The sequence below is a fragment of the Glycine max genome, chromosome 4, assembly GCF_000004515.6.
Source record: "Glycine max cultivar Williams 82 chromosome 4, Glycine_max_v4.0, whole genome shotgun sequence".
Lineage (NCBI taxonomy): Eukaryota > Viridiplantae > Streptophyta > Magnoliopsida > Fabales > Fabaceae > Glycine > Glycine max.
In genome coordinates, this window is record NC_016091.4 from 1,016,953 (window position 1) to 1,043,640 (window position 26,688).

The 26,688-nt window shown below is 30.3% G+C and overlaps 5 protein-coding genes across 8 annotated transcripts; 3 read left to right on the top strand and 2 right to left on the bottom strand.

Moving 5' to 3' along the window:
* Nucleotides 1-4,104: 4,104 nt before the first annotated feature.
* Nucleotides 4,105-5,009, bottom strand: LOC100816105 (organ-specific protein S2). Its single transcript, XM_003522910.4, has 2 exons — nt 4,869-5,009; nt 4,105-4,666 (listed from the first exon to the last, which is right to left on the bottom strand). The coding sequence occupies exons 1-2, from the start codon at nt 4,911-4,913 to the stop codon at nt 4,418-4,420; spliced, it is 294 nt and encodes a 97-aa protein (XP_003522958.1). The 5' UTR covers nt 4,914-5,009; the 3' UTR covers nt 4,105-4,417.
* Nucleotides 5,010-9,723: 4,714 nt separating this feature from the next.
* LOC100806829 (uncharacterized) lies at nt 9,724-11,504 on the top strand. Its single transcript, NM_001317609.2, has 2 exons — nt 9,724-10,038; nt 10,312-11,504. The coding sequence occupies exons 1-2, from the start codon at nt 9,982-9,984 to the stop codon at nt 11,293-11,295; spliced, it is 1,041 nt and encodes a 346-aa protein (NP_001304538.1). The 5' UTR covers nt 9,724-9,981; the 3' UTR covers nt 11,296-11,504.
* A 4,368-nt stretch (nt 11,505-15,872) lies between these two features.
* On the top strand, nt 15,873-16,730 carry LOC102670193 (uncharacterized). Its single transcript, XM_006578961.1, has one exon. It carries the CDS (start codon nt 15,873-15,875, stop codon nt 16,728-16,730), a length of 858 nt encoding a protein of 285 aa, XP_006579024.1.
* A 2,322-nt stretch (nt 16,731-19,052) lies between these two features.
* LOC100527590 (phosphatidylinositol-glycan biosynthesis class X protein-like) lies at nt 19,053-21,765 on the top strand. Of its 4 annotated transcripts, none has more exons than XM_006577725.4 (5): nt 19,053-19,147; nt 19,228-19,364; nt 19,443-19,758; nt 19,861-20,018; nt 20,795-21,268. In XM_006577725.4, the coding sequence occupies exons 2-5, from the start codon at nt 19,284-19,286 to the stop codon at nt 21,059-21,061; spliced, it is 822 nt and encodes a 273-aa protein (XP_006577788.1). In that variant the 5' UTR covers nt 19,053-19,147; nt 19,228-19,283; the 3' UTR covers nt 21,062-21,268. The 4 variants fall into 4 exon arrangements, with proteins under 4 accessions (XP_006577788.1, XP_040870438.1, XP_006577790.1 ...); XM_006577727.4 differs by having other exon boundaries at nt 19,084-19,162; XM_041014504.1 differs by having other exon boundaries at nt 19,228-19,758.
* A 1,014-nt stretch (nt 21,766-22,779) lies between these two features.
* On the bottom strand, nt 22,780-24,906 carry LOC100807356 (protein TIFY 10A). Its single transcript, XM_003523472.5, has 6 exons — nt 24,675-24,906; nt 24,021-24,108; nt 23,589-23,833; nt 23,437-23,494; nt 23,128-23,240; nt 22,780-23,032 (listed from the first exon to the last, which is right to left on the bottom strand). The coding sequence occupies exons 1-5, from the start codon at nt 24,796-24,798 to the stop codon at nt 23,150-23,152; spliced, it is 606 nt and encodes a 201-aa protein (XP_003523520.1). The 5' UTR covers nt 24,799-24,906; the 3' UTR covers nt 22,780-23,032; nt 23,128-23,149.
* Between the last annotated feature and the right edge of the window lie 1,782 nt (nt 24,907-26,688).

The window sequence follows — 26,688 nt, forward strand, 5'->3', positions numbered from 1 at the left end:
AACCTTCAATTAACCTTAAAACGTGACAACTGAGAAATAATTTTTATATGCTTGAATTGGAAGACGGACAAATTAACCTTGTTATCTTCAACAAATAGACGTCAACGTACCATGAAACAAAATCACCTTTGCTTATCTCTTTTTTTCTTTGTCCCTATAGAATACCATTTTGACAAAAAAAAAAAAAAAAACTTATTGAAGTCTTAATTGGTTTTGCTATTATAAATTTTTTTCTTAAATTGGTTTTTAGTTTTATCAATTTAGTATTTAATAAACATTTAATATTACATGATAATCTATAACTAAAAATATGTATATAACATTTTCTACATAAAATTAAAAAAATTATAAACAATTAAATTTTCATAATTCAATAAAAAAATCATAATTTATCAAATATTAAAAAAAACTTCAAAATCAATTTTATTGCCCTCAACAAAGTTCTATGTATTTTCATAATAAATATATAAATAACAAATGCCAGTAAAATTATCATAATTAATTTAAATAAATGAACTATTCATAAATTGTAATGTTGAGGTTGTAAAGCTTGAACATTTAATTAAACAAATGAATTCGAAAGTGAACTTAAATAATTCATCAATAATTCAACTCATTTACGTCCTTATCTCAAGAAAAAGAATATTAAGTAGTATGCTTTTTATGAAGTTTGAACAAGAAAAAAAAAAAAAAGAGCAACTAAGTGTGTATTTGGATTAGTTGTGAAAAACAAATTATTTTAATAATTAGTTATATCAAATAAATTTTATATTTAGATATATTAAGTGAAATTTGTTCTAAGATAATCTATTTAGTTTGGTTTGTACTGTGTGAATAATCATTATTAAGAGTTTGAAAATACTTTTAGTAATTAATTTTATATTTAAATTAATAAATTGTTTCGTATAAAATAGAAAAAGCAAAAGTTAGCCAAAAAAATATTTTATATATTAGTTTCTAATTACAATCTTCAAATTTTAGTTTATTTTTTTTAAAAAAAAAACTTTACTATAAAAATAATCATCTAAAGTTGTGATCTGATTTTCACCACTGCTACCAAACAAAAGAGGAGATTATTAGTATTTTTTATAAAAGCAATTTATAAACATCGATTATAATCCACACCAATTAAATGCGCAGAGTTAGGAAAAATAGAAACATGTAATTTCATTCCATCAGCCATGACCCGAAATAAAACAAAAATGGGCTTCAACATAAAGCCCAACACTCATCAAAACCAAAAAAAATAACAAATTAGAATAAGCTAACATATTTTAGAGTACGAGCCAGCAACTAGCAATGTTCGGAAGTGGGTCATTATTGGGGCTATTGCTTCCTGCACTTACTATGTTGCTTCCTGCACTTTTTTTCCCTTTCAAAATATCCACAATGTAAAATTATATTTTGGAATGCACTTCCTTTTTTATTTCTAGAATAATAATTCCAAAAGGTTAAAAAATATTTCTGAAAAAATACGGGAACCAACATGATAATGCATGAAGCTATAGCCCATTATAGGAATTGGCCAACATATTGGGCTTGAGGAAGTAGTAGTTAAAACCAACTTGAAATTATTAGAGAAAAGTATATTACGAGTTTCTCGTTGTTAGTCAAAATAAAATACGATGACAAAATTACTATTTAAGCATTCTATCTTTGTATTAATTAATATTAATTATTTCTTTCATTAATAAATTATACATATATTTATGAACGCATATTTGTTTTAAAAAATATGTTTATATAAATTTAAATGATATAAAGCATGTGCATGTGAATATATATATATATATATATATATATATATATATATATATATATATATATATATATATAAAATAGAGAAATGAATTAAAAGTCATAATAAAAAATGTAAATTGTAAATTAAATACCAGGACATAAGTTATCACTAATATAATAAAGGCGAAAGTTCTAGTACAAGTTTTCAGGAGTTTCTAATACTTATTTCTAATTAAATACAGTTTAATATAATAATTAATATTAACCTTACATGTCGATTCTTATTGCGTAAGTTACTAAATGTTATAATAAAATTGATTCTAGAGCAAGTAAGAATATTCTCTTCTGCTTATGTTATTATGTTGGTTCAAGACATTATGAAACACGTTAACCACTCCGTATAACATAAAGAAATCAACGCATTCAACCGTATAGGCTGCCAGAATGTCAATTATCTTCCAGAATTGCCAATTAAAAAATTGGGTAGTTTCTTGTTCATGAGTGGCGGCAACATCATTAATATTTGCAGAGCAAGGAGAAACTTTGATGCTCTTTTGGACTGCTGATCGTACTAGAAAATACGGGTACAAATGGGAGACAATGGGTATATTCATGTATTTCAAATATAAAAAAAGAGAATATATATTTATATATATAAAGAATTTGTTAATATACTTTTATTTAATTTTTAGAAAGAGTATGTTATCAGGTTATAATTTTAACTTTGTTAAAATATATTTAAAGGTGTAACTTATTGAAACATATTTTTTAAAACAAGTAAATGTATGTTAACATTCATGATTTTTTAGCATATTCTTACACGTTTTTCAAAACATGTTAATAAGTTATAATTATTTTAGTCTTTTAAAAGGTATTCAAATGTATAACACTATAACTTGTTAAAATACTTCTTCTAGCTAAACAACAAATAGATACGTGTTAATAATTTTTAATATATAAATTTAATATAACAAACAAATATCAAATCAAAATTTTAATATTTAAAAATAAACATAAATCATTGATTATAACATAATAATAAGATACTATAATTTATTCAATTATTATGCTATTTTTATTTATATTTTTTCCATTTCACACAAATCTTATATTGAATATGAGTAAAGGTCAGTGATAATACTCCTTTAATTTACTCAGAGATCATTGAAAGGACAAAATTATAAAGTGAATGATATTTAAGTGCAATGATTTTTTTTAGAGGTTTTAAGTGTTTTCCAATTTAGTAGATCAAAGATTAATCAACTTGCAATGTACAATGTTACGGATTTAAAAAAAAAATTACACAAAGAATTAAATACGAATTCTTCCATTAAATCTATCATTATTTCACATGTTTATGTAAAAAGAAGTCATTGTATCAATTCTATGTGTTTTAAATGCAGCGAATCTAAGTATACAACAGACTTAAGCATCTTTTAAAAAAGAGTTTACAAATGTCATCTTTTCTTAACCACCGATTTGTAAAAAGCGTCCTGAGTACGTGATGTTTTGAAGTGTTTGTGTTTTGTTAATTTCATATTGTTATTTATTAAGGGTAGAAGAACTCATCGGGGGAAGAAGGCAAGGAGGGAAAGTTGATTCTACACGTAGCCTCAAGCCTAATTTCAAAGGGAAACTAGCATTCCGATAAGCATATATCTTCTCATCATCTCATGCATTTAGAATTTGGATATTTTATATTCTAGATAAACATATATCTAATATGTAATTATGTATGTATTCGTTAAGATAGAGACATATTTGGTTTAGACCAATAAGATTGAGACATTTATTATCGTAATTTAAATTATATCACGTTTATTCAGATTTGACTATGATAATGTTTTTTATAATAAATTTTGTAAGAGATTAAATTAATATTAGTAAATAGTAATGATAGCAAATCAATATAAATATAGAGAAATATTAAACGGTACGAAACGAACAGCACAAACTTGTATATCAATTACATTTGGGGTGGTTTAATTTATTTTTATTCTTTAATTTATTATTTAACCAATTATATGCAGCCACGTTTTTTGGTATGAAGTTAGTTCAATAATGTTTCTTACTGATATACTAGCAATGTTCTTTGATTAATACTCATATCGATACCTGTATTCATGCAACATGGCACGTTGCCCACTCTCGCCCTCAGATGTTTAAATTGCATCATCATCAAAAAAAAAAAGAAGGGAATATTAGCACATGACATTTGGTTTTTAGTTTTAAGATCACATTTTAATATTCGAAATTTTGAATGAAAAGTCATTCCTTTGGAACTTTGACAGACAACTTTTTGTGAGAATTCTCAACAATCTGGAGAAAGTTGCTTAAGAATTTATGAAGAGAAAATAATAATCCTGACAAGAACAAGATACAGTATGATTATTGTTATAAATTTCATCAAGACCAATCAAAAGCAGATGCAGCAAAAGGAACGATAACTAGATAACCACAATTAAAGCTATATCTATCTATAACTAAAGGGCTCAAGCTTTTAATAAAATACAAGTTTTGAAACACTAATTAACAGCTTAATTAATTTCCTGCTAAATAATAAAGCCTCAAACGTCAATCGCTAGCCCAAACAAGACAATATGCATCATGGTCTCAACTGGTTACAACCCTTTTTGATATATATAGTTTGTTCAACCATGGCATATCGTGCTTTACTTCAATCTTGATTCTTGACAAAAGGATTCTGCTTATGCTTATGCTTCTGCTTCATGGGCACAACATGGGTGTGATATAATATGACATTAGGCTTTACATCGAAGTCCCTGATAAAACGATCCTTCTTCCCTGCAGCTGATGCTTGTGAATCCTCAACAAGGTCTTTAATTGCTTGTGGCATAGGTTGCTCCTTCATCACATTCTTCCAATACCATCCCAGGTCTTTCCTTGCACAGCTCAAGTTGGCAATCTATTCACAAAATTCAAAGGGTCGTGTATAACAATTGTTACTCATCAATTCATATTTCAACAAGGATTAAGTAAACTTCAAAGGAATTAGGAAACTACAGATATAGCTATAATTTGCTAAAATAAAATTATTAATAATTAACGCAGGTGAAAGAGGAACTGAATTTTCGTAGAGCAGAAGAATGATCAGAAAATAAGGTTACCAGGAGAAGAGAGAAGACTACGAAAACAGCAAAATTGGACTTCATGTGTATACTAATCTGTGGACACTTTTGCTAGAGTTGTCTACAGCTTCTGGATATTTCTTTAGGGCACAAGTGACCCACGATTAACACATATATATTTATATCATATATATATATATATATATATATATATATATATATATATATATATAACAGTGGGAAAAAAAATCAAGTACATCATTAATTAAAAGGTTATTACAGACGTGAATTTATTTCATCTTTTTATTACAGACTATTGCTTATTATATTTATTAAAATTTTATAATTTTTTTCTTTTTACTTCCTTTTTATTTATTTCAATATGATCCAAAGACAAATGCTCCTTAAAGTATAACCATTTTTATTAGAAAAGGAAAAATTACATTATCTATATTTTTTTACACTCTTTTATAATTTACTAAATAAATACTTTTTTAATTTCTTGACTAATATTCATTGGTTAAGAAATCAAATATATATAGAATACACGTTTGTTATTTTCAAGGTCGAGATGGTAGGTAGGGAACGATAAAGTGGCTAGGCCGTATAACCACCCAGATTCGATTTCCCGTGTTCATGCAGACATAGGGCATACTATAATAGAAAAAGTTTTGACCGACAAAAGAAAAGACAAGTCTATTCGTCACTCTGTGCCTATATACAACGGGTCAATTACTTAACGCATTGTTTAATAAAGGAGGCTGCAAAATTCAACGGAGCAAATGAGAGGAGATAAAGAAAAAAAATACTAAACATCTAGAAGGAAGAGACATAGAAAAGAAAAAAAATGAAAAATAATAAATACATTAAGTAATGTGATGATCGTGAAAAAGAAAAAAAGTTTATTATAAAATAAATATGAGTGTATGTTTATAATAATCTACAAACAATTTTTTAAGTAGGTAAGAGGAAACAAAAAAGAAAATAAAAAAATTATTTTAATCATATATTTTAGGTGGTAAAAAAAAATTAAGTAAAGCATAACTTTTCTTCTAAATCCTCAATTTTGAAGAGAAGCTGAAATTGTGTAACAATGAAGTTTAATGTCTTTAGAAAAAATGATGCTGAAATAATTTTTAATTCGATCTCAAAGCACTTTCTTATTTTTTTTAAAAAAATTATAAATTTTCTTTTTTAGTTTCATGATCACGATAGTTTAAAACAATTATATATTATCAACCAATAAAAAAATTATTCTTTAAGGTAGATAGTTGTGTTTATAATAAATGACGGTGTAAAGTGCATAATTTTTTAATTTTTCAAAATTTTAAACCAAACAAAAAAAAGTCTATAAAAAGTTCTTCCATTCTTCATTTCCTCCAAATCGCATTTATTTTTATTTTGATCTTTAAATTTTTTATGAAATTATTCTTGATGTAGCTCTTGACTCCTTAATATTATATTATGAATAAAGACTAAATTTAAGTCTCTATACGTGCTTAATTAATTCAATTTTATAGTAAAGAAAAAATATTATACATAAATAATATAAAAAAATTTACACAATTAATACAAAACATTAAACTCTTTTGTGAAAATTCGCTTATTCACAGAATTATCCAATCAACGGGAGAGACCCATCAACCGGTTACACATTTTTGCACGATATTTCTTAATTTTGTTATATTTTATATTTCATAGTAATCAGATGGAACAAGCCCGCACTCCAAGGTAATAAGTGGGTCTATTTGTTAGGTTGAGATAAGATCAATATAAAACAACACAAATCCTGATTTGATAATCAAGTTCGAAATAAATTTTATTTTAAAAATATGAGTTACATGTTGAACCTTTTTATTAAAATATATAATTTTTTTCTTTATAAAAATAAAAAAATATTTTATTGATGGACCTAAAATTTTAATTTTAATTATTTTATCTTAAACCCACAACGTTGATAATAAGAGTTCGCCAAAATGCTCGGTTGGATTGTTTCCAAAGTCAACTTCAAACGTTGCATCACTAATGAAATGATTATGATGGACTGATGGTCATAAATAAATATCAAATCAAAATCTAGTTGCATTTTCTTTTGTTCCCTTGCACAGATTCATGCACGGTATATCTATTTAGCATATGCTTCTCTTCTACTTCTTTTTGCCGAAAACCTATCCAAAGTCAACTATATTTCTGCATCAGATGGCCTACTTGTAATTATAACAATTAATTGTTTCAAAAGGGTTTCTGTCGGTTCAGTTCTTAATTGATTAATGTTAAATAAACATGGGAGAAGACACAATGTTTCGCTGGGCAACAAAATAAATAAAGACACAATGCTATTTCCTTCTTGCTCCCAAAAATTAAATGAAAATTGACTCTATTTAATCATGGTATCAACTGTGATCAAGTTTCGTTGGTTTAATTTTGTTCATTAAATAAGTAGTGTTGAAGTTAATAAAAAAAATACTCTATCTGCCCAATTTTATTTGAGGTTTCAGTAATTCTTTTGTTGTTATTTATTATTATTATTATTAGATCCTTAATCATTAGAATGAAAAAAATGAAATAGAACAAGGTGAGGGATATGTAGGAAAAGAGAGAGTTATCCTTCGAAGGAAGCCAATTATGGTTACGTGCTTTTCCGCAAACATTCACTTAATTAGTGGAAGAAAGTTTGGCTATACCTAATTCCCCTACATTTTTCTTTTTATCATTTTGGCTCTGTACCATTTCCTACATTTAACTCGGGGGGAAATCAGAGCCAAATTTTGGTTTGGGTCGAAACCAAAATATTGGCTTGATGATTTGATATGATAATGTCAAAATGACTTTAAAAAAGGTTTCAAAGAAATGAAATGCTTCACACGTGTATACAGCGAAAGAGATATGGTAGAAGAATAAAAGTAGCTAGATTGAATCGTAGGCTAAGACTTTGAAAAGGCAATATTTTATGATAATGGTATTTTTCTCGATGTATAGATGTGACCCTATATAGTATGTGTGATGAGGGAATAATAAGAAAATGTGTGGTATGTATCAGGGTTGGCACTTTAATTGGTTTGTAACAGGTTTTGAGTTCCGTTTGAGAGTCTTTATTCAACCACAGCCATCAACAAAAGTTTTAGTGGGTTTTCAAAACCATGACAACTGCCGCAGATTGAACAGTTTTGTCAACGCTCTTGGATTCCCACTATACATGAGACAGACACCTGCAATAGTCAAAAGAATTGATTATGACACACCACGATGCCTAGAAAGCTGGCCAGCAAGGAGAGATTGGCATCTGATTTGATGCATGCTCCACTATTCTATTCGTACCTTATAGTTAAAAAGTTTGCCAAATGGCTTTTTAGTAAAAAAGACTAAACTTTGATTTTCACCTCAAAGAGTTAATTACTTAATTTTTCCTTTTCGATGTCTTTGTTCTTCGAAGATAGAAGGAAGTGCAGGTTGGCAATTTTAATTCCTAGGTTGGCACATTGCAGATGCTTCATCACGTTATAATGGCATAGGGATTGGGCTTTTAGTTTCTTAGATTTTTTTTGGTCCTTTGTTCTTTTGAAAAATCAGATGTAAGGTGTTTTGGCTTGGTTAGGCACCTCTTGTGCAAAACTATGTGGTAGATCAATAAAATATCTTTTGTCTTTAAAAAAAACCCTCAAAGAGTTAATTTGATTATTAAAAATTTACATCAATTTGATATTATAAGTATAGTTTTAACAAAACAGGCATAATAAACAATGACATGTCATAGGCCATTGTCATGAGTTCATTACCAATGACAAAAATTAGGTTTAAAGACCTAATTGTATCAATTGGAAAAAAAATAGGGATGAAATTAAAACAATTAAAATAATGGAAATCAAAATTGCATATTGTTATACGTTATTTCAAGGTGAAGAATATTTGTGACAAAGATCTAGAATCTCTAACAATTTGATAGATTTTGAGCCAACATGTTATTTATCTGAGTTGAGATGAACATCATAAGGACTCAAAATATACACAAAATTTGGAGAGTAAAGATATAACTAAATTAAAACAATTAGAAATAGAAAGAGGAAGGAAAAAAGGAAAAACATATATATTAAAATGCATGAGAAAAAATATTATTATATAATATTATATATCTTATTTCATATTCAAAATATGCTTCGTCTTCACTCCACTATACAAATATTAGAAAAGACGAAGTCTACCTTCTATTCGAAATTCTTTCTTTTTCTTGCATCGTAATTATTTTCTATTGAGAAATGCTATCTGTGTCACAAATTTTACAACTAAGAGAAAAAGTGATAGAAGAAAAAAAAACATGAAAGGTAATAAATGATGTAATGGAGAGAGAAATAAACTAAAAGAGTAACTTATATTATTGGACATAGACGAGAGGATTGGAGAGAGAAAGTTTTTTATGATATTTTTTAATGATGTGTTAGATTTATTCTACCTAAAAATTACTCAACAAAAAATATATTGTATAAAATATTATATAAATGACATGTCTCTTTTCTCTTTTCTATTTGTTAAATGTAATTAAGTTTGTATTACATCATTTATATAATACTTTTTATCATATTTTTTATAACATTAATTTTTATTTTTATTTATTACTTTACTTATTTATTACATAATTTTTCTATTTTTTTGTATAAAAAACAGTGTAAAAGACAGTATATAATTAACCTCTCTCATAATCACAGATGACTAATTAAGTGAGTGGCATATATCAAATGGTGATAATGTATTTAAATTACGTGTAATGTTAACTTAAGCAAATTGTTGTTTGCGTGATCACGTAGTACATCAAATAGCCAATTAAAAACAGAGTACACTAATTAACATAATGAAGCCCAATGAGGTAAATCAAAGCTTTGCGAGGAGCCCAAGGTCTCCCATGTGTACAACACCCAAATCAAATTTCTCTTGAGAAATTCTTAAGCAAATTTTTATTTTAAAAATCACTTAAGAAAAAACGCACACTTTGCCAACTAAAACAGTAAAACCTCCCCAACAACACGCATAAATTGACAGAAAACTACGGCACCAGAAGGTTCTGATTCTGAATTCTGAGCTTTCTAGTTTTCCTATCATCCAATCTCTTTAGTTAGCTCCTGCTCCTTTTCTGCCAGAAGCTTCAAGGAAAAACAAAGAAATGAGACTTGGATTTGCTTCTTGGAGATTCATCCTATGCACCCTAGTTGTCTTTTTGGTAAGATCCAACTATGTTAAACCATATCTTTGTTGACTTGAAACTTTCTTTTTTTCTCCATTTACAGATTTGCAACTTAGGTCTTATTCAACTGTTTCTGGAATATTTTTACTTTTTCGTCATCTTTTTTTTCAAGCAAATTAACTTAATTTGTTTGAAATGATTTTGGTTCCTTAGTTAATCTTCATCATCCTGTTGATCTGAGAACTGTTACTTTTAAGAGAATCTCTCCATGATCCTCCGTCTTGATTTTTCAACTCGTTGACTTTGCAGATTCTACAAGACAGTGTAGCTAGAAAGATAGCTACAACATCTGGGAATGAAGTTCAACTGAAGGAAGTATCCTATGATTTGCAAAAGCTTGCAACAGAGGGTCTTGTACTTGACAGTATTATTCAGCTTGAAGGCGCTGATATAAAAAGGAAGAATAAGCATGTCCATAAAGACGAGGCTAGAGTGAAGAAAGGAATAGGATTTGACATAGAAGAAGAGGAGGATAAAAATGATCACAAAAAGATAGTTGGAAAGGATGTGCATGGTTATAAGCCATCTCATGAGGATCACAAACACATGGACCTTGAACTGAATGTGTTTTTCACCCCAAATGATTTGAAGGTTGGGAAAATAATGCCCATCTATTTTTCCAAGAAAAACTCCTCAACATCTCCAAAATTTCTGACCAGAGAAGAAGCTGATCAGATTCCTTTCTCATCAAAACACCTACCATCGCTTCTCAAATTCTTCTCCATCCCAAAACACTCTCCCCAAGCCAAGGCAATGAAATATACCCTCAAACAATGTGAATTTGAATCCATGGAAGGAGAGACCAAGTTCTGTGCCACTTCCCTGGAGTCCTTGTTTGATTTTGCACACTATCTGTTCGGGTCCAATGCACAATTCAAAGTTTTGACCACTGTTCATCTCACAAATTCAACAACCCTGCTACAGAACTACACAATCTCAGAAGTGAAAGTGATTTCAGTTCCAAATGTTATAGGGTGTCACCCCATGCCTTACCCTTATGCAGTTTTTTACTGCCACAGCCAGCATAGTGACACCAATCTCTATGAGGTGATGGTAGAAGGTGAGAATGGAGGGAGAGTTCAAGCTGCAGCTATTTGCCACATGGACACCTCTAAGTGGGACCGAGACCACGTGTCCTTTCGTGTGCTCAAAGTTGAGCCGGGAACCTCACCTGTGTGTCATTTCTTCCCTCCTGATAATCTAGTCTGGGTGCCTTTGCCTCTGGCTCCATAACTATAGTCTATAGTTTCATGTTCTTCTTCATCAAAGTTTGTTATATATATATATATGTGCCAGGTATAACATAAGTTCTAGACCTGGTGTACTAGCTAGGAAAGCGCGCCTTGATGAAAAACTATGTATGTATCTACGTTAATAAAGATGTTATTCTCTGGTGTGCCTTAGAATAGAACGTTTATGTAATCTAATCGTTATCTTCTGCATATGCTCGTTTTGTGCATATTTGGTTTAGCATAGTTTAGATAAATAATCACTTTATTTTATTTTGTTTTTTTTTTTTTACAAGAAAAAAACTAACCTGATATCGATATTCGATATGGATGAAGGATTGAAGTTGGCCTACTAACTAGAAAGTATACTATGAGCTAGTATTAATTATGGGTCAGAGAAAATATGTTCGTACTCAAATAATGAAGTAACCAGCAGCTGTCAGCCAACAACCACATTCCTCCTCTATAAAGAGGATGGACAATCGAGCATGTTACATAGGATTGTTTCAGCTCAATCAATCATTTTAAACGAGTCTTGAGTATCAAATATTATTTCCTGGATGAAAACGAGAGAATTTATAAACTTGATTGATGTATTAAATATTAAAAGGAAGGAAAAATTATGTGGTGGTCCTAGATTAATATGATCTCCATATCATATATATCATATAGTATTTTTTTTTTCTTGTTTATCAAACTTTTTTAATACATTATATAAAGATTGATTTAGATCATGAATAAGAGATAATTTTAGACCATCTAATTATTTCCTTTGAAAGAGAAAGAGAACTGTGTTAGTCATTATTTTTCTTAATGGTGTATAACATGCTTAAAAGACGAATTTTGTTGCTCACATTAATTATATTTGACTTGAAAAGGAGATTGTTCATTCATTTCCTATGATACGAGATATATCAATAAGGATTAATTATTTTTTTAATTTCTCAAATTTTTTAGATTCTAATTTTTAATCATTAAAAAAATTGACAATTTTTAATCCTTTATTAATTTTCTATCAATATTTTTAGTTCCTCTATTCTTTTCCCGTGTTTAGTCATTTGTTTATTTTTATTACTCAAAATTACTCTTTGTTTTGTTTAATTTTAGTCTTTTTTATTTTATATTTGAGACTAATTTTGAGCAATAAAAATAAATGAGAAATTAAAAATGAAAAAATTTGGAAGATTCTAAAACTGAAGATAAAACTAAAAAATTATCATAAAAATTTTAAGGAATTAAAAATTAAAAGCTAAATAAAATTAAGGGATTAAAAACTTAATTAATCCTATTAATAATTATCAACTTTCAAGCCGTGCACAACGAGTAATGGATATACGTAGATTGTTACAAATTTCAGCAACTTGAAATTCTCGTCCACTGCATCAAGGGGTAGACTAGACGTAGATGCTTCAAATTTTAAAAAATTAGAACTGTGTTTCTGGTAAACCTAGGGAAATTTTTTTTGGTAGAACTTGGTTTGTGGCAATCTTCTTTTGGGCCTATGCAAATCTAAATAATTCTCGAATTTTACTATCTAGACCCTCTATTTTGCTTCTAGTACCTCCAAAATAATGAAAAGTCAAAAATACCCTTAATCCTAGCACATCCTCTTCCTTGCATCGCCAAGCACCTCTATTGCATACCCTACATGTTCTTCCTCAATGATGCCAACTCCCCCTCCATGTTGTCACAACCTAAACAGCAACAACTTCGCCGCACTCATGCCACCGTGACAATCTAATTGCACTTGTGCCCTTTAGATCCTCCCCAAACATCGACAATCCTATTCACTAGCATCGACTCCCACCCCTCCCTCTCAAGCTTCAATGCCCTCCCCAGCCTGTATTTAAACATGCCCACGCGCATGCCAATGTTCCTATCATTGACGATAATGGCACGGGCTTGGGGTTGCGAGTGAAGAGGTTTGAGGCAGCGCAAGTAAAAGCATGGAAAAAAGAGAATGGTGGAGGTGGCAGAGAGAGTTGCAACATCTCAAAAGGAGGTTTTTGTGTGTGTTATTAATGTGGGAGAGAAAGAAAAGAAGGGAAAGTTAGTGAAGAATGAATGGGATAGGAGTCCAACACTCTATTTCCCTATTCTAGATTGGTAATTTAATAAAAGTATCGTATTTTGAAATAACTATTTAAGAATATGATTTTTTGTATTTTAGAATACCTATTATAGGATAGGTCTTCAAATTATTTATCCTATTATGGAATAGTTATTTCGAAATACTTATTCTAGAATATGATAAGTAATCGAGAGACCTATTCCAAAATAGATATTTGGAATACAAAAAATCATATTTCAAAATAGCTATTATGGGATTTGATACTCTTGCGGAATAGGATTGCCTGGTGAAAGGGGTATTTTTGTTCCTTGAAGTCTTTTTGGAAGTGCAGGAAGCAAAATGGGAAATGCAAAAAGTAATAAGTAAAAGCCATAATTCTCGCCTCTGCTCGACATGTGTTTTTGTAGATTTTTTTTAAGGTATGGTAGAATTTGGTTTGTAGCAATAATTCTGAAAATAATAAAGACCGTACCATTAATATTAAAATATTTACTAAATCTTAAACATTTTCCAAGAGAAATATTTTTTTTCCAATTTAACCTCACCCAAAATTTATATTTTTGGATTCCAATATATAATCGAGAATAGTTTTATACGGTAAGATTTGTTGAAATGATTCAGTCTTAATAGAACAAATAGATTGATCTATTATATATGTATAGAAAATATTCAATGGAAAAAGTGTTTTTTTGCAATAAATTTAAATTATAAGTATTAAAAATTATAATATATGTAGAGAGAGAAAATAAAATAATTATGAGGGGTGAGTCTTCAATTTTGTAATCCATGCATCTTATACCTTTTGATTGCACCTCAATTAACTATTTTCTCATTCACTAATTTACTCATATTATAAATAGAAGTACACAACTTGAAGAATAGTCTTCCTATTCCTACTCTTTTAATTAGACATTCTTTTTATATTTTCTTTCTTTTTGATTGTGCATTCCACTTTCACATATTATCTCCTCTCTTCTTTTATTTGTGAAGTCATTATCTCCACAACTAGTGAAACAAGTTATCTCGATCTCAGCCATTTCAAACCAACATCCATTTATTTCTATCTTTATATTTGCTTTTTATTAATCATGTATCTCTTTTAATCTATATCTTTATCTTTAAATTGAATTTCAATTAATTTTTAAGAAATTATCAATAGTTCAAGATATCCTTATATCATAATTTAAATTGTTCATTGTGTATCTATAACATAAATAATCATTTAAATATTTTACTTATGATAATATAGTAATTTATTAAAATTATTTATTTATTATAAATTTTAATTTTATAAAATACTAGTAAAGATTTGTCCTAGACAACATACAAACTAAAATATTAATTACTATTAAAATATTGAAATATTGGAACACAAGCTTCCAACTAAAATAGTACATTACTCGATTTGCACTCTTGATGATGCTCGGCCAAGACAAATACATGTAGAAACTACTATAACAATTACTACAGTTGTTAGAATCTTGAAAAACGACACAAGCTTTCAACTTTAAATACTGTACTTAACTACACTATTAAGCCCATTAAAACTAACTTGCATTTCCAATGAAGTCTTAGACATGTATCTTGATAACCTTGCATTCTCCATAGCCCTGCAAGCGAGTGCTTATTCTATCTTTATTTGGTTCAATTTTTATTATTTTCTGTTCGCGGTTAGTGAATCTACTAAAAAAAATATTAGAAACCAAAATAGTTTGATTGATGAACTTGAACTTACTAGGGTTTTTTTTTTTCATTTCGTTTTGATAATTTGTTAAGTTGATTTTACTAGCAATTCTTTAAATAGACTTACTTACAATTCTCAAATTGTCAGCAAAGTTAACAGGCATAGACTAACGTAGTGTTGCCTGCTGGCCAGTATCCACCACTGTAATAACTAGACGCATTTTTTTTAAAGAAAAAAAATTAAATAGGACTTAATTAAGAAGAGAGCAAGAACAGGGTTTCATACATGCAATGAATCGAGTGAAAATGGGTTAAAACTCCACGTATGCTAATGCGTGCAGGAGAAGTTATCTGATCTTGGACCCGTCAGGATTCAAAGGTATTAATTAATTACTTTGTTTATTAGTTTTTGAAATTTAAGAATTCAAAGAGATATTACGATTGAGTCTTCTTCGGGTACAGTACATGAGTAAAGTTATCTCTTGGACACAGTCAGTTATTTCTAACAGAATATCACATTCAAGGAATATAATCAGTTGCATCAAAATCGCTGTTAAGATTTCGAGCATCGAACTTTGAATGGACGCAATGTTCGGAGCTATTAGTCTTTAAAAAGTCACAACCCTCAAACAAATTTTGAATCGCCATTAATTGGTTTATCATTTATCAAAGAGATATCAAAAAGTAAAACAAACCCTATCTTATGACTCCTGATGGTCTTTATATTCTCAAAGGCTCCGAGTTTCTGTTGTTTAAACTTTCAAGCCATACGTATATCGCATCTCTTTCTCTCTTTTCCCATGGATAATTTTTTCCGTGCCGCAGGAATGAAGAACGCAAGGGACTTAGAAGATCATGAGCATGATCTCACTCTCTCACTCAGGTGTGGTAGTCCAAAGAGAACCACGCACTCTTCTTCCCCTTCCCTTCCTCAAATAAACATCTCCTTGATGGAACTACAAATGCCTTACCCTAATTATTTGGTGCCATCTTCTAACCACAACATTAACCCTTTATTTGAGTCATGTTCTAACCACAACTCTACTAACCCTTCATTGGCGTCATCTTCCAACCATAACATTGACCCTTTGTTGGTGGTGTCACCTTCCAGCGCTCCAGGTGCTGCTGCTCCTACACCCGTTTTGACACGTCGCTCCCGTCGTGCCTCGTCTCAACGCCGCCGCCGGAGCCAAGGAAAGAGCGAAACCATCCCTGCACCTTTTCCTTGGGCGACGGATCGCCGGGCCACCGTCCACAACCGCAAATATCTATTGGAAAACAATGTTCTCGTCATCACCGGAAGGGTTCAGTGCAGGAGGTGCGAGCAGGAGTTCGAGATGACGCTTGATCTGGAGGAGAAAGTGAACGAGTTGCGCAAATTCATTCAGAAAGAAAGCAGGTCCATGCATGATAGAGCCCCGGCGGCGTGGGTGAATCCGGTGACGCCGAAATGTGTGCATTGCGGACGAGAAAATTGCATCAAACCAATCCTTGTGTACACTAAGAAAAGATCAATTAATTGGTTGTTCTTGTTGCTGGGACAAATGCTGGGTTTCTGCACCCTTAATCAACTCAGATATTTCTGCAAGCACACCAATAACCATCGAACTGGTGCCAAAGATCGCCTTCTTTATTGTGCCTACATGACCCTCAGCAAACAGCTTGTTCCCGAGTGGTTCGATTAATTTAGCTATCCATCATCATAAGACGTAGTGTGTGCTTCCGTTTTCTTTAGGTCATTTTAATTCGGATGTTAGGCCATTTTTTTTTTATTTTAAGTTAGTTCCAAGAGATCGTATTTTATTTATGCTTTCAGGAACAATGTGATGATAGTCTATTACCTTTATCTAGTATCTGTTTAATTATCTCCAACAGGGAGACTGTTTACGTATTCTAGTATTACTTTCTGATATGTTCACCCTCCTATCCTATATATTGAATCCCTATATATTACTTATTTATCTATGTACTTCTAGATATTTTACTTATTCAGGTTATGTTTTTTTTATTTAGAAAATGCAAATATTAAGTCATTATCAACTTCGAGTTATCATAATTAAGATCTTTAATTTATTGAGAGAATCTCTAGATATTTTTACAAACTTTTATGTCTTTAGGTTAACTATAGGACTAAATTTTTATCATTTGATCTGCCTTGGACATATTTAGAATTTATTTTTCCTCTCCAAAAAATGTATTATGAAATAATTGAATTCTAAGTCTCTTCCTCCAAAACTTCAGCATGCATGTGTTTGAATATAAGTTGACCAGGCTACATTAATTATATGACCATCTAATGTTTCACGTCTTCACTTCTGAATGCAGTACTGTTAGAAAGTGATGAATAAAGTAGGTACTTCTCATGGCATGCCTAACGTTGTCCTCTTGGTGCAACCTGGATGTGCCGAGCATTTGGAGTGTGTCTGTGTGATTACATTAACATCTTTATACTTATCACTGATTATTCACTGTCCCAATTTGTTGCTGATGTAAATATGCAATCTCAACTTGTTTTATATTTCTTGTTTGGTAAATAGAACTTATGCTAAGTTATTAATTGCTGCATTTGTTATGATAAGAAATCCTTGTTTATTGTATTGTCTAACTCAATTGAACTCTTACTCTCAATGTGTGTCACCCACCCAAAACCATTCACATGCATGTTCACATGAAGTCTTTTCATCTTGAGAGTTAATTAAGACGTTGTTATAAAATATTATGTTTAGTAATGAAATCTTGAACATGGAATTCCCCTTTCAAAAAGCTTCTGAACCTCATAAACATCTAGATATTTTAGAGATATTATGTTTTCACTTAGAATTAGAAAATATAAAAATATAAATTTCCCATCACACATTTATAGTGAAATTGGGAAGAATTCACCATAATAAGGTTTGGAAAAAAAGTCATGTTATCCTTATACTTATACTAAAAAATAAGATAAGCATTTATTAAACAAATATAAGTATAAAATAAGCATTTACTATTTTTTTTTATTTCTCCTCAACTATCTTAATAAGAATAAAAATAAGATAAACAAATATAAGTATAAGATAAGCATTTATTATCTTTTTTTATTTCTCTTCAACTATCTTAATTCTTAAATGTTATTCTACTGAAAAAATATATATCTATTTTAGAAATATATTTTTAAAACTATGAATCATAATTCTGAAAATATATTTCTGGATTAGGTATATCTAATTTTGGAAAGTAAAAGAGGTATACTTCTTTAAGAAAAAAAGTATAATGGATGAGTGAGAGATAAAAAGGAGATATGGGGTGTACATAGAAACAAAGGGTGTAGATAGTAAGATCCTTTTATTTTGTTGTATAATTTGGGCCACAAGGCCCAATGTTGTTTTTGTTTCTGGGCATTTTTTTCCTGCACCCTATAACTTCAAGCCAACACCCATTTTCATTTTAATGGTTAATTCATAATGTAGTTTTACATTGTAGATTATATATTCCGTTTCTGTAATGAAAGCGGGTGCTACTTGAGTTTTTTTAGGTGCTGGAAGCTTCAAAATTCATTTGAGCTCTACTAGGTCCATCTTTTTTTCCTTTTCTTGTATCCTTGCCTCTTTAAAATTCAATTGGACCACCTTGAAACCATTTCTAGAAATAAAGATGCAAACGAAATAAATCCAAAATAAGAAAACTTTAAACTACCAGAACCCAAAATGAAATGAAATGAAAAATTAAAATAGGTAATTTAAAAAAATTTCAATCAAAGCGATTGTTAGAGAGTTAGAGAGAGTGTTTTTAACACTCCTCCATGTAGAAAGATTGGAGAAATGAAATGAATGATAGGTATTCCATATTCAACCAAAAAATGTGGTTATATGTGTATAATAGTAATAATATATATAATATATATACTAATTAATATATATTGATTTATAATATAACAATATATATAGTTAAAATTATAATTTTTATAATTTGTAAGAAGTAAATTGAAAGATATTATTTAGAAGAAGAAAAAATATGTAATAATTTTAATAAAAGAATAACTTTGTGATTTGAACATAACAATGGGTTATCAGGTAAGAAGTTTCGGATCCGTGAAACCGAAACCGAACCGCTGTCCTAGCTTCAGGTAATCAGAGTGGAGGTATGTGTTGCATTAAATTGTTTGAATGAGTATATGTGTCCTCTCTGAATCTGCATCTTTTACAGTTACAAGGGTGGGTGGGTGCGTCTAATTGATCCCTCTCTAAACTACCCTAATCTTCATGGCAACTCGGCGATGCATTCAACTCTTCATTTATTTCTTAGCTACATGCTCTTCGCTTGCCGATTCAGTTTCAAGTCCGGTTAGTATAACTCTTTTCTTTATCTGCCTTTTTTGTTTTCTTTTAATTTTACCAAATGATTTCTTCTTGCTTTTTCAGGTGCCCGTCAACAAATTTCTGATGCAGTCCTATTACGACAGATACACGATTTTACACGATTCGGATTTTGATAATTTTATGTCTCAAGCAATCCCTTCTGGTTCTTCGTGTGGATTTGTGTTGAGATTGTCAGATTTAAAGCGCACTCTTATTGGTGAAGGTTCACATCGTAGTGTCTCTACATTAATCAAATTTCAGACCCAACAGTTAAAGTGTGAACTGTTAAGCTACTCATGTGAATTCATAATTATTGAAAGATTGCCTTCTGGAGTTTTTGCTGATCCATTTGAGTTACAACATCTTGTTCACCGTGGCAGTAAATACTCTTCACCTTCACCTGCTTTTCATATTTATAGAAGAAGCAAAAAAAATATCCATATTTTTAATTTCTTCAAATGATTAACACTTTTTATTACAGTTTTCAGTGATGTAGCTGTCTTTGGTGACACAAATCTGGAGCTGCCTTCATTCTTGTCCAATCGTTCTGCTGTTGAAATTCACTTGCTTGTTGACCCAAATATATTGCAAGAGCCAACTGATATAAAAATGGAGCTTCCATTGCATGCTCGATATCAAGTAAGCCTATTATGCTTCAATTATCTCAATGCCATTTTTAGCTAAGCTTGTTTGCCTTTTATATTTATTTGAATCTAATGTTCTGCAAAAGAAGTAACATTTTTTTAAGGAATTGCCTCCGCTAGAGATTAAGATGATGATGATTATATGCAACATCACCGTGGCCAATTGCTTTTTATAACCATTAGTGCTAATATTGTAATACTAATATTATTATTTTGCCCCTCTGCAAGAACAAAATGGTTGTGGCTTGAAAAAAGAAAAATACTGTACTAGTATGAAGATTGCTGGCAACACACTCTTTTCTTTTTTATTGATTGAAATTTACATGAGTCCTATTAGTTTGAGGATGAAACCTATCTAATGAGGAATGGGACTCGTATATGTTAGAGTTTTGTGGTCTTAGTTCCTTTGTCCCACATCGCTTGGTTTGTAAAACTTGTGTCTCATTAGTATTATATATATATAAACATCTTGTAAGCTTTAAAATATGCAAGTAACAAGAAAGTTTTCTTAGTATAGCGAACCACTTTAAAAACTTTGTGTCTTTTCTCTCTCCTCCTTATTCCTTTCTCTTTTTTTTATTACTCCATACTAACTAGTATAGTCATATTTAGTCAAATTAATTTTTTTTTACCTAACCAGGAGAATATATCAAAAAGAAAATGTTGGAGAGTGTGGTAGTAACATTTAAGATGCCAGTATATTATTTCATGACCCTTAGCAGGTATATTGCAGTACTGCTTCAATTCATCTATTTCTGTCTTCTTTTTCAGCCCCTTAATGAAAGTGGGTACTCGACGGTTGAATTTGGTGCACCGGATATGTTAGTGCGCTGCGGCACAAAAGGAAAGGTGGAAAACCACTATTGCTTCTTCAAATTGGAAAAGGATGACGCCAATCTGTATGGTCCTCATACTGTTTGGAGAATACCTTCTGGAATAAAGGCACATGCTGATCTTGTTTCTGCAGCTACATTTATTGCAGCTTTGTTATCAACTCTTGCAATTGTTGTTGCATCATTATATTATTCCAATAGCTGACTGAGATAAGAACTAAAACAATGGTAAGGAGATGATTGGTTCAAAGGAGGGGAAGGGGAAGGGGAAGGGGAAGGAAGAGGAATTTTAACGATCGGAGTAAGAGGAGAGGCGAGAAAAAAAAAACTTTGATTAAACATTCTATACTATTGGTTAAAAAGACGGGAAGAGAGAGAGACTTTTTCTTGTTTGACTCACAAGGAGGAAGAAGAAATTTTAGAAAATAATTCACTTTTGTATTCTTAAAATTTGGATTTCAAAATATAAATAGGAGTATTTATTCAATACATTTGACTTTTTTAAAATTATCACACCTCCCTTCCAAATTTTCCAATATTGAATGAGAGCAAAAGATTAGACGCCGAGGAATTTTGCTTCTTTTTCCTCCTAAAATTGAACCAACAATAAAACCTTATAAAAATTCCTCTTCTCTTTTCTCCTCCCCTCCAAAAGCTTTTTGAAATGTATTTTTCTTTTATGGTTGTAAACATTTGGGTTATGTTTGGCAAATATTTTCAGCTAGCTTTTAGTTGTTATACTAGCCGGGAAAATCCACTTGATCTTACTTCTACTCGACATTGCTTTATCCGAAATGGCAAGACAATGCCTAGCGGCTATGATTCCAGAAAACATTCTAGAAATCCTCTCAATAACTTCTTCCACAGACCACAATGAATTGGTAAAGGTAGATTCATTGCACCTCCACCACAACATATTCAACACGGCACCAAAGATCAAACTCCACGGCTTGCCGTTAGTAACATTATGATTAGACAGGTTATTAAGCAACCATCTATGCCAATCATGTTCAAGAAAATGTTGAGACGCACCTGTCCTTTGTTCGTTAATTCCCTGATATGTCTCTTGCCCTTTTGGTTATGATTTTTATCAACAATGTATTTGTGTAAACAACTTAATTAAACCTTTTTATATAGACCACATATGTTTTTCATAAGAGGAAATTTGTTTGAGTTCAGTATGACCATTGTATATGAATACACAATAAAAAAAAAATCTTCAAATATTTATGCTTGTTATATACTCAAGAACGAATTGAAGACCTTTAGTTATAATGAAACAATTAGTGTTAGTTGATTCTCTCTTGGTGATAATTAATCATTCATTTAAAACTTCCTATCAAATGAGAATGTATCCTAAGTTTGATTATAAAATTTATCAAAATAAATTAAAAGAAATTATAATAAAATATTAGTCACTTTTATAAATCTGAATAATCTATTCTAAAAACCGTTCAATAAAGTATGTAGTGGTTATTTCAAAAAAATTAGGTAGTTCTTTTTGTTGCACATAATGTTGCAAAGGATTTCAATCCCCAACCACCTGAACTAACATTGCTGGTAAGAAGTAAGCAAAATCTTCAGCGTAAAAAAAAAACATAAACTGTTTTGTTTTTTATTTTGTAAACAATCGTAATAAATTTAGATGATTAACTATTTCATTTACAGCTGCAAACAACACATTTATTCCCTATTCTCAAAATAAGTCAATTTAATATATAATATTTGTTTGCGCAAATTTTGACCCCGCAAATACAATTTTCTATGGTGAATAAGTCGGTAGATAAGAAATTATCGCATTCCGTAAATCGAAAGGGGAAGCCTACTCATCCATCAGCTCCTCTCTTAGATCGGTACGGTTTTACGAAGCGTCTAAGTAGGACATTTATCAAAGTTATTTTTCATTGAAGAAATTAAATTTATCAAAATTAACTGTTATTATAGAGTTTAAAGAAAAAGACGTCAATTATAGGATAATTTGCCACCTACTCCTTTCTGGAAAGTCCTTTTTAGTTTTATAATAAAATTCTGCAACAACGTTGATTGATTTTGTATGTGTTTGGTTTCACGTATAACGCCAACAACAATTTCACTCATTAGATTTCTTTGACGGGGATTGTTTTGGTTGTTCAGTTTAATACCATCAACTGATTCTCTTTCTTAGCCGAAAAAGGAGCTACAGAAAGCAACAAATGAAGAAATTATCAGAATGTAACTAAAATGAAACGCTAATTACAGGAAATATTTGGAATCATAATAATTGAAACAAACATCTAATAGCAGCGTAGATATATCAGATGTGTGGTTTAGCATCTAGGGATTCGGCCTGCTTATTAGGAGCAGAGATAGGACTGTTTGTTTGATATGGCGATTTGGCAGCAATTCTGCAAACACAGCATAAAAAAAATAACAAAATTAATCAAGTAGGCCAAAAGAGCAATATTCAGAGAATATAGTTTAAGTAAAATTGCAACATGACAAGATGAATTTCTATGCTTATGCGAATCAGCAGAAGATCTTAACTTAAGACTCATTATTAACAGATTCACCAAACAACATTTCCTTGCTTGAGAGGCTTACCTATCTTTCCTCTTCTCAAGGAACCGATGAAGGGAAGCTTTCCTGGCGATTGGCATGTCTGTATGGAAATGTAATTTATGATCAGGAAAAAATGCGATCCAAAATACAAAAGTATTATTCTCTACCATCATCTCAAGATCAAAAGAAAGTACCATTAACAATTGGTGTGGATGGCGCTTGAGGAATGATATTAGGAATACTTGAAGGATGATTATTTCCTTGCTGGTTATGAGTTTGAGCATATGCAGAGGAGTTCTGGCTTTGGGAAATTCCCTTGGTGGCCAAGGCCAAAGACATCATCTCCTGCACTTTATCAGCAGGAAAATCATCAAACACAACAACTTGCCCATCATAGAAGATAGTCAACTGAGCAGCTTTAGCCTCCTTCTCCGTAGAGCTAAAAAAGAGGATCACATCTTAATCATTATTATGAAACTGTAAGCAGCCATGACTCTTTCTTTTTGGTGACTTAAAAAGTTTATATTAAGGAAGATACGCCCCGGTCTAAGCGAGAATTTACATATTGTCTGTCATTCATTAATTTTCTTTCACAAAAAGAATTACAATTAACCAAACAAACACACCTTGGGTTAATAAAAGTTGGAATCTCCAAGTGGCGAGGATAAACAGACTGCATGGTTGTTGCAGAGTGACATGATGTGTCAGGGGAACCTGTGAGAAGTAGAATCTGTCAGGATAATCTCATATCTCATAGAGAACACCGAGTCCATATGTTACTACAGTTCCTGCTATGTAGCATTCCCCTACCCAGAAATATTCTTAGCACTGAAAATATCTCAACTCTAATCTTATCTTTCTTTATTTTTGCAAATTGCAAAGAGAAAAATCCGAAATGCCTAACAATTCAAGGAGAAAATTATGGACAGTGAGTTTAGAACTCATATCCAAAAGGAAAATATTTTCAGTTGACTTTTTCTTTTTTGTATCTTTTTCTCATTTTCCATAGTGGTTGAGTATTTTTTTTTCTCTCTCTCTCCGATATGGAAAAATTGGAAACTATGCATTAGACCCGTCTTTACATATGTATGTTGAGCAATTGAATACATTGAACACGTCAGACAAAGGTTCAAACCTAAGAGAAGAAAGATTTAATCGAAAGCTAGGATTTCACAAATTGCTTCCTTCTGAATTCTGATAGAAAAAATTGCGATTAATTTCAGAACAATTTATTTAGTTTAGGGTTGATAGGGGAAAAAAATGAAATTGGTATATAGTACCGTTGGTGCATGGCAATGCAATCCCGAGGGTAAGGTCTCCAAAGCTGCCCTTCTCCTTGAGGTATTGCCTCAGAAGAGTACAAGTCCGAGAGAAGGTGGACTTCTCCGCCAGTGAGCTCGACATTCTTGCCGTGAAAGTGAAATCCCAAAGGAGAAAATAGATACTAGTATCTCTGTTCAGAGAAGGAGAGGTTAATATATTGTGAAATCTAGGTGCGGACGGAAAATGAAATTGAAGCACGAGGAATATATGACTATATGAGTATTATTTTTTAATGTTTGGGTTCTTTATTTTGTTGTCTCTTGTGCACTGCACTGCACTTGTGCAGTTCCACTATGACATTGTTAATTTATTTTTTTCTATTTATTTATATAAACGTCTAACTCTATTAATTTTTAGGTTTTCAAAAACTACTTTACTAATGTTTCTTTTTTACTTCATACCTCTATCATGTATGTATCTGGTATAGATACTTCAGCCCACCAGCTCCTTGCAGGGAGCAGCAAGCCAAGAACCATAGGCGGAGTGAATTGGCTCATTGGCCCGCCAATTATTTTATTTTATTAATTTTATGTGTGTTTTTTTAATTTGCAAAATTAAAAATTTATTCCGAAACCTAGATATTTGTGTGTGTATATGTTAGCGAGTTTATGAACAAAGTAGATGTAACAATTTTATAAATTTCATTTTTTATCTTTTATATAATTATCACCAAGACAAACCTAAGATTAAAAGATTAAGATCAATTTTAAAAATTAAAATTTACCCAATAAATATATGTCTTAATTTATATAAATATTTATAATTTTGTGTTTCTTTAAACAAATCAATAGCATATAATAAAAGTATATTGACACAAGATAAATTAAACATCATTTTTGAAAGACTTAGAAATATAAAAGTTGAGTTGAACATGTCACTAGTACCTATTAATTTGTAATAATATTATATATATATGTGTATATATAATGAGAGATTAAATTATATTTATATAATTTTGATAATTACTATACTATTTCATAACTTTTAATTAAATAATATTTTTTGAAACTCATCGTTACATTGTAATTTTTTTTCCACATAGATCACATATGTAAAAATTCATATTAATCCAAAATCATTTGTTATTTCATTTATATAGATTAAAATTGATATTATATAAACTTTTCAAAATATAATAAAATATGAATCATTTAATTACTTTCTTATTATTATTCATTTTTGACAAAATTTGAATAATCTTGATAATATGTAGATATAATTTAATTATTGAATCAATAAAAATCACATTCTCTATTAAGTTATAAAAAATGATGTAATAGTCATCTTTGATGCCTCTTCTACCTCTCTCTTTATATAATGACTCATGTGACAATTTTTTTATGTGAAAACACAACTAACAACAACCATCATAACAAGATTAAAAATAATAGATGCCAGTTGATATTACAATATTTAAAAATTCAAATTCAAATATAATATAACCATCAAATCTTTAAAAGATTCACAAAAAAATAATTAAATCTATAAATTAGCTCACCACTCTTCTTCTGGATTATCATTAATCCATAACTATCACCACCATCACAATCCATCACTTCCATTGTCTTGACTTTATATGTGTACATACTATACAAATATAGGCTCGGGTTAGTTAAATTAGATTCATATGGCTTTGTTGAAGTATATGATGGCTTTGTTGAAGTATATGATGTGTGTTATTTTATTTTGTGTAATGTTTTATTATATTTGTGTCAAATAAAATGTCTAAAAGTTTTTTGCAAAAGTTGTAAACTTGATATATTTAAACATTTTTTTCCCAAATGAAATGAAAGACATACACTAAAAAACTTCAAATTTGGCAGCCAAGCCACCAACTCGTCAAGCCACCCCTAAGAATTTATTTATAAATATGTCACATATAAAAGATATTTTATACGTTCAAAAATTATTTATTATAATATAATTTATATATTAAAAAATATTTATTTATTTTTTACGTATCGTGGAATT

Bases quoted from the DNA above. Each gene is read 5' to 3' on its own strand.
- LOC100816105 (XM_003522910.4), bottom strand. From the start codon at position 4,913: ATGAAGTCCAATTTTGCTGTTTTCGTAGTCTTCTCTCTTCTCCTG. The intron at 4,667-4,868 runs GTAACCTTATTT...TTTTGTGAATAG, and splicing joins TAGTCTTCTCTCTTCTCCTG to ATTGCCAACTTGAGCTGTGC.
- LOC100806829 (NM_001317609.2), top strand. From the start codon at position 9,982: ATGAGACTTGGATTTGCTTCTTGGAGATTCATCCTATGCACCCTAGTT. The intron at 10,039-10,311 runs GTAAGATCCAAC...TTGACTTTGCAG, and splicing joins GCACCCTAGTTGTCTTTTTG to ATTCTACAAGACAGTGTAGC.
- LOC102670193 (XM_006578961.1), top strand. From the start codon at position 15,873: ATGAAGAACGCAAGGGACTTAGAAGATCATGAGCATGATCTCACTCTC.
- LOC100527590 (XM_041014504.1), top strand. From the start codon at position 19,284: ATGGCAACTCGGCGATGCATTCAACTCTTCATTTATTTCTTAGCTACA. The intron at 19,759-19,860 runs GTAAATACTCTT...TTTTTATTACAG, and splicing joins ACATCTTGTTCACCGTGGCA to TTTTCAGTGATGTAGCTGTC. The intron at 20,019-20,794 runs GTAAGCCTATTA...CTTCTTTTTCAG, and splicing joins CATTGCATGCTCGATATCAA to CCCCTTAATGAAAGTGGGTA.
- LOC100807356 (XM_003523472.5), bottom strand. From the start codon at position 24,798: ATGTCGAGCTCACTGGCGGAGAAGTCCACCTTCTCTCGGACTTGTACT. The intron at 24,109-24,674 runs GTACTATATACC...TACTTCTCACAG, and splicing joins TGCATTGCCATGCACCAACG to GTTCCCCTGACACATCATGT. The intron at 23,834-24,020 runs GTGTGTTTGTTT...CCTCTTTTTTAG, and splicing joins CCAACTTTTATTAACCCAAG to CTCTACGGAGAAGGAGGCTA.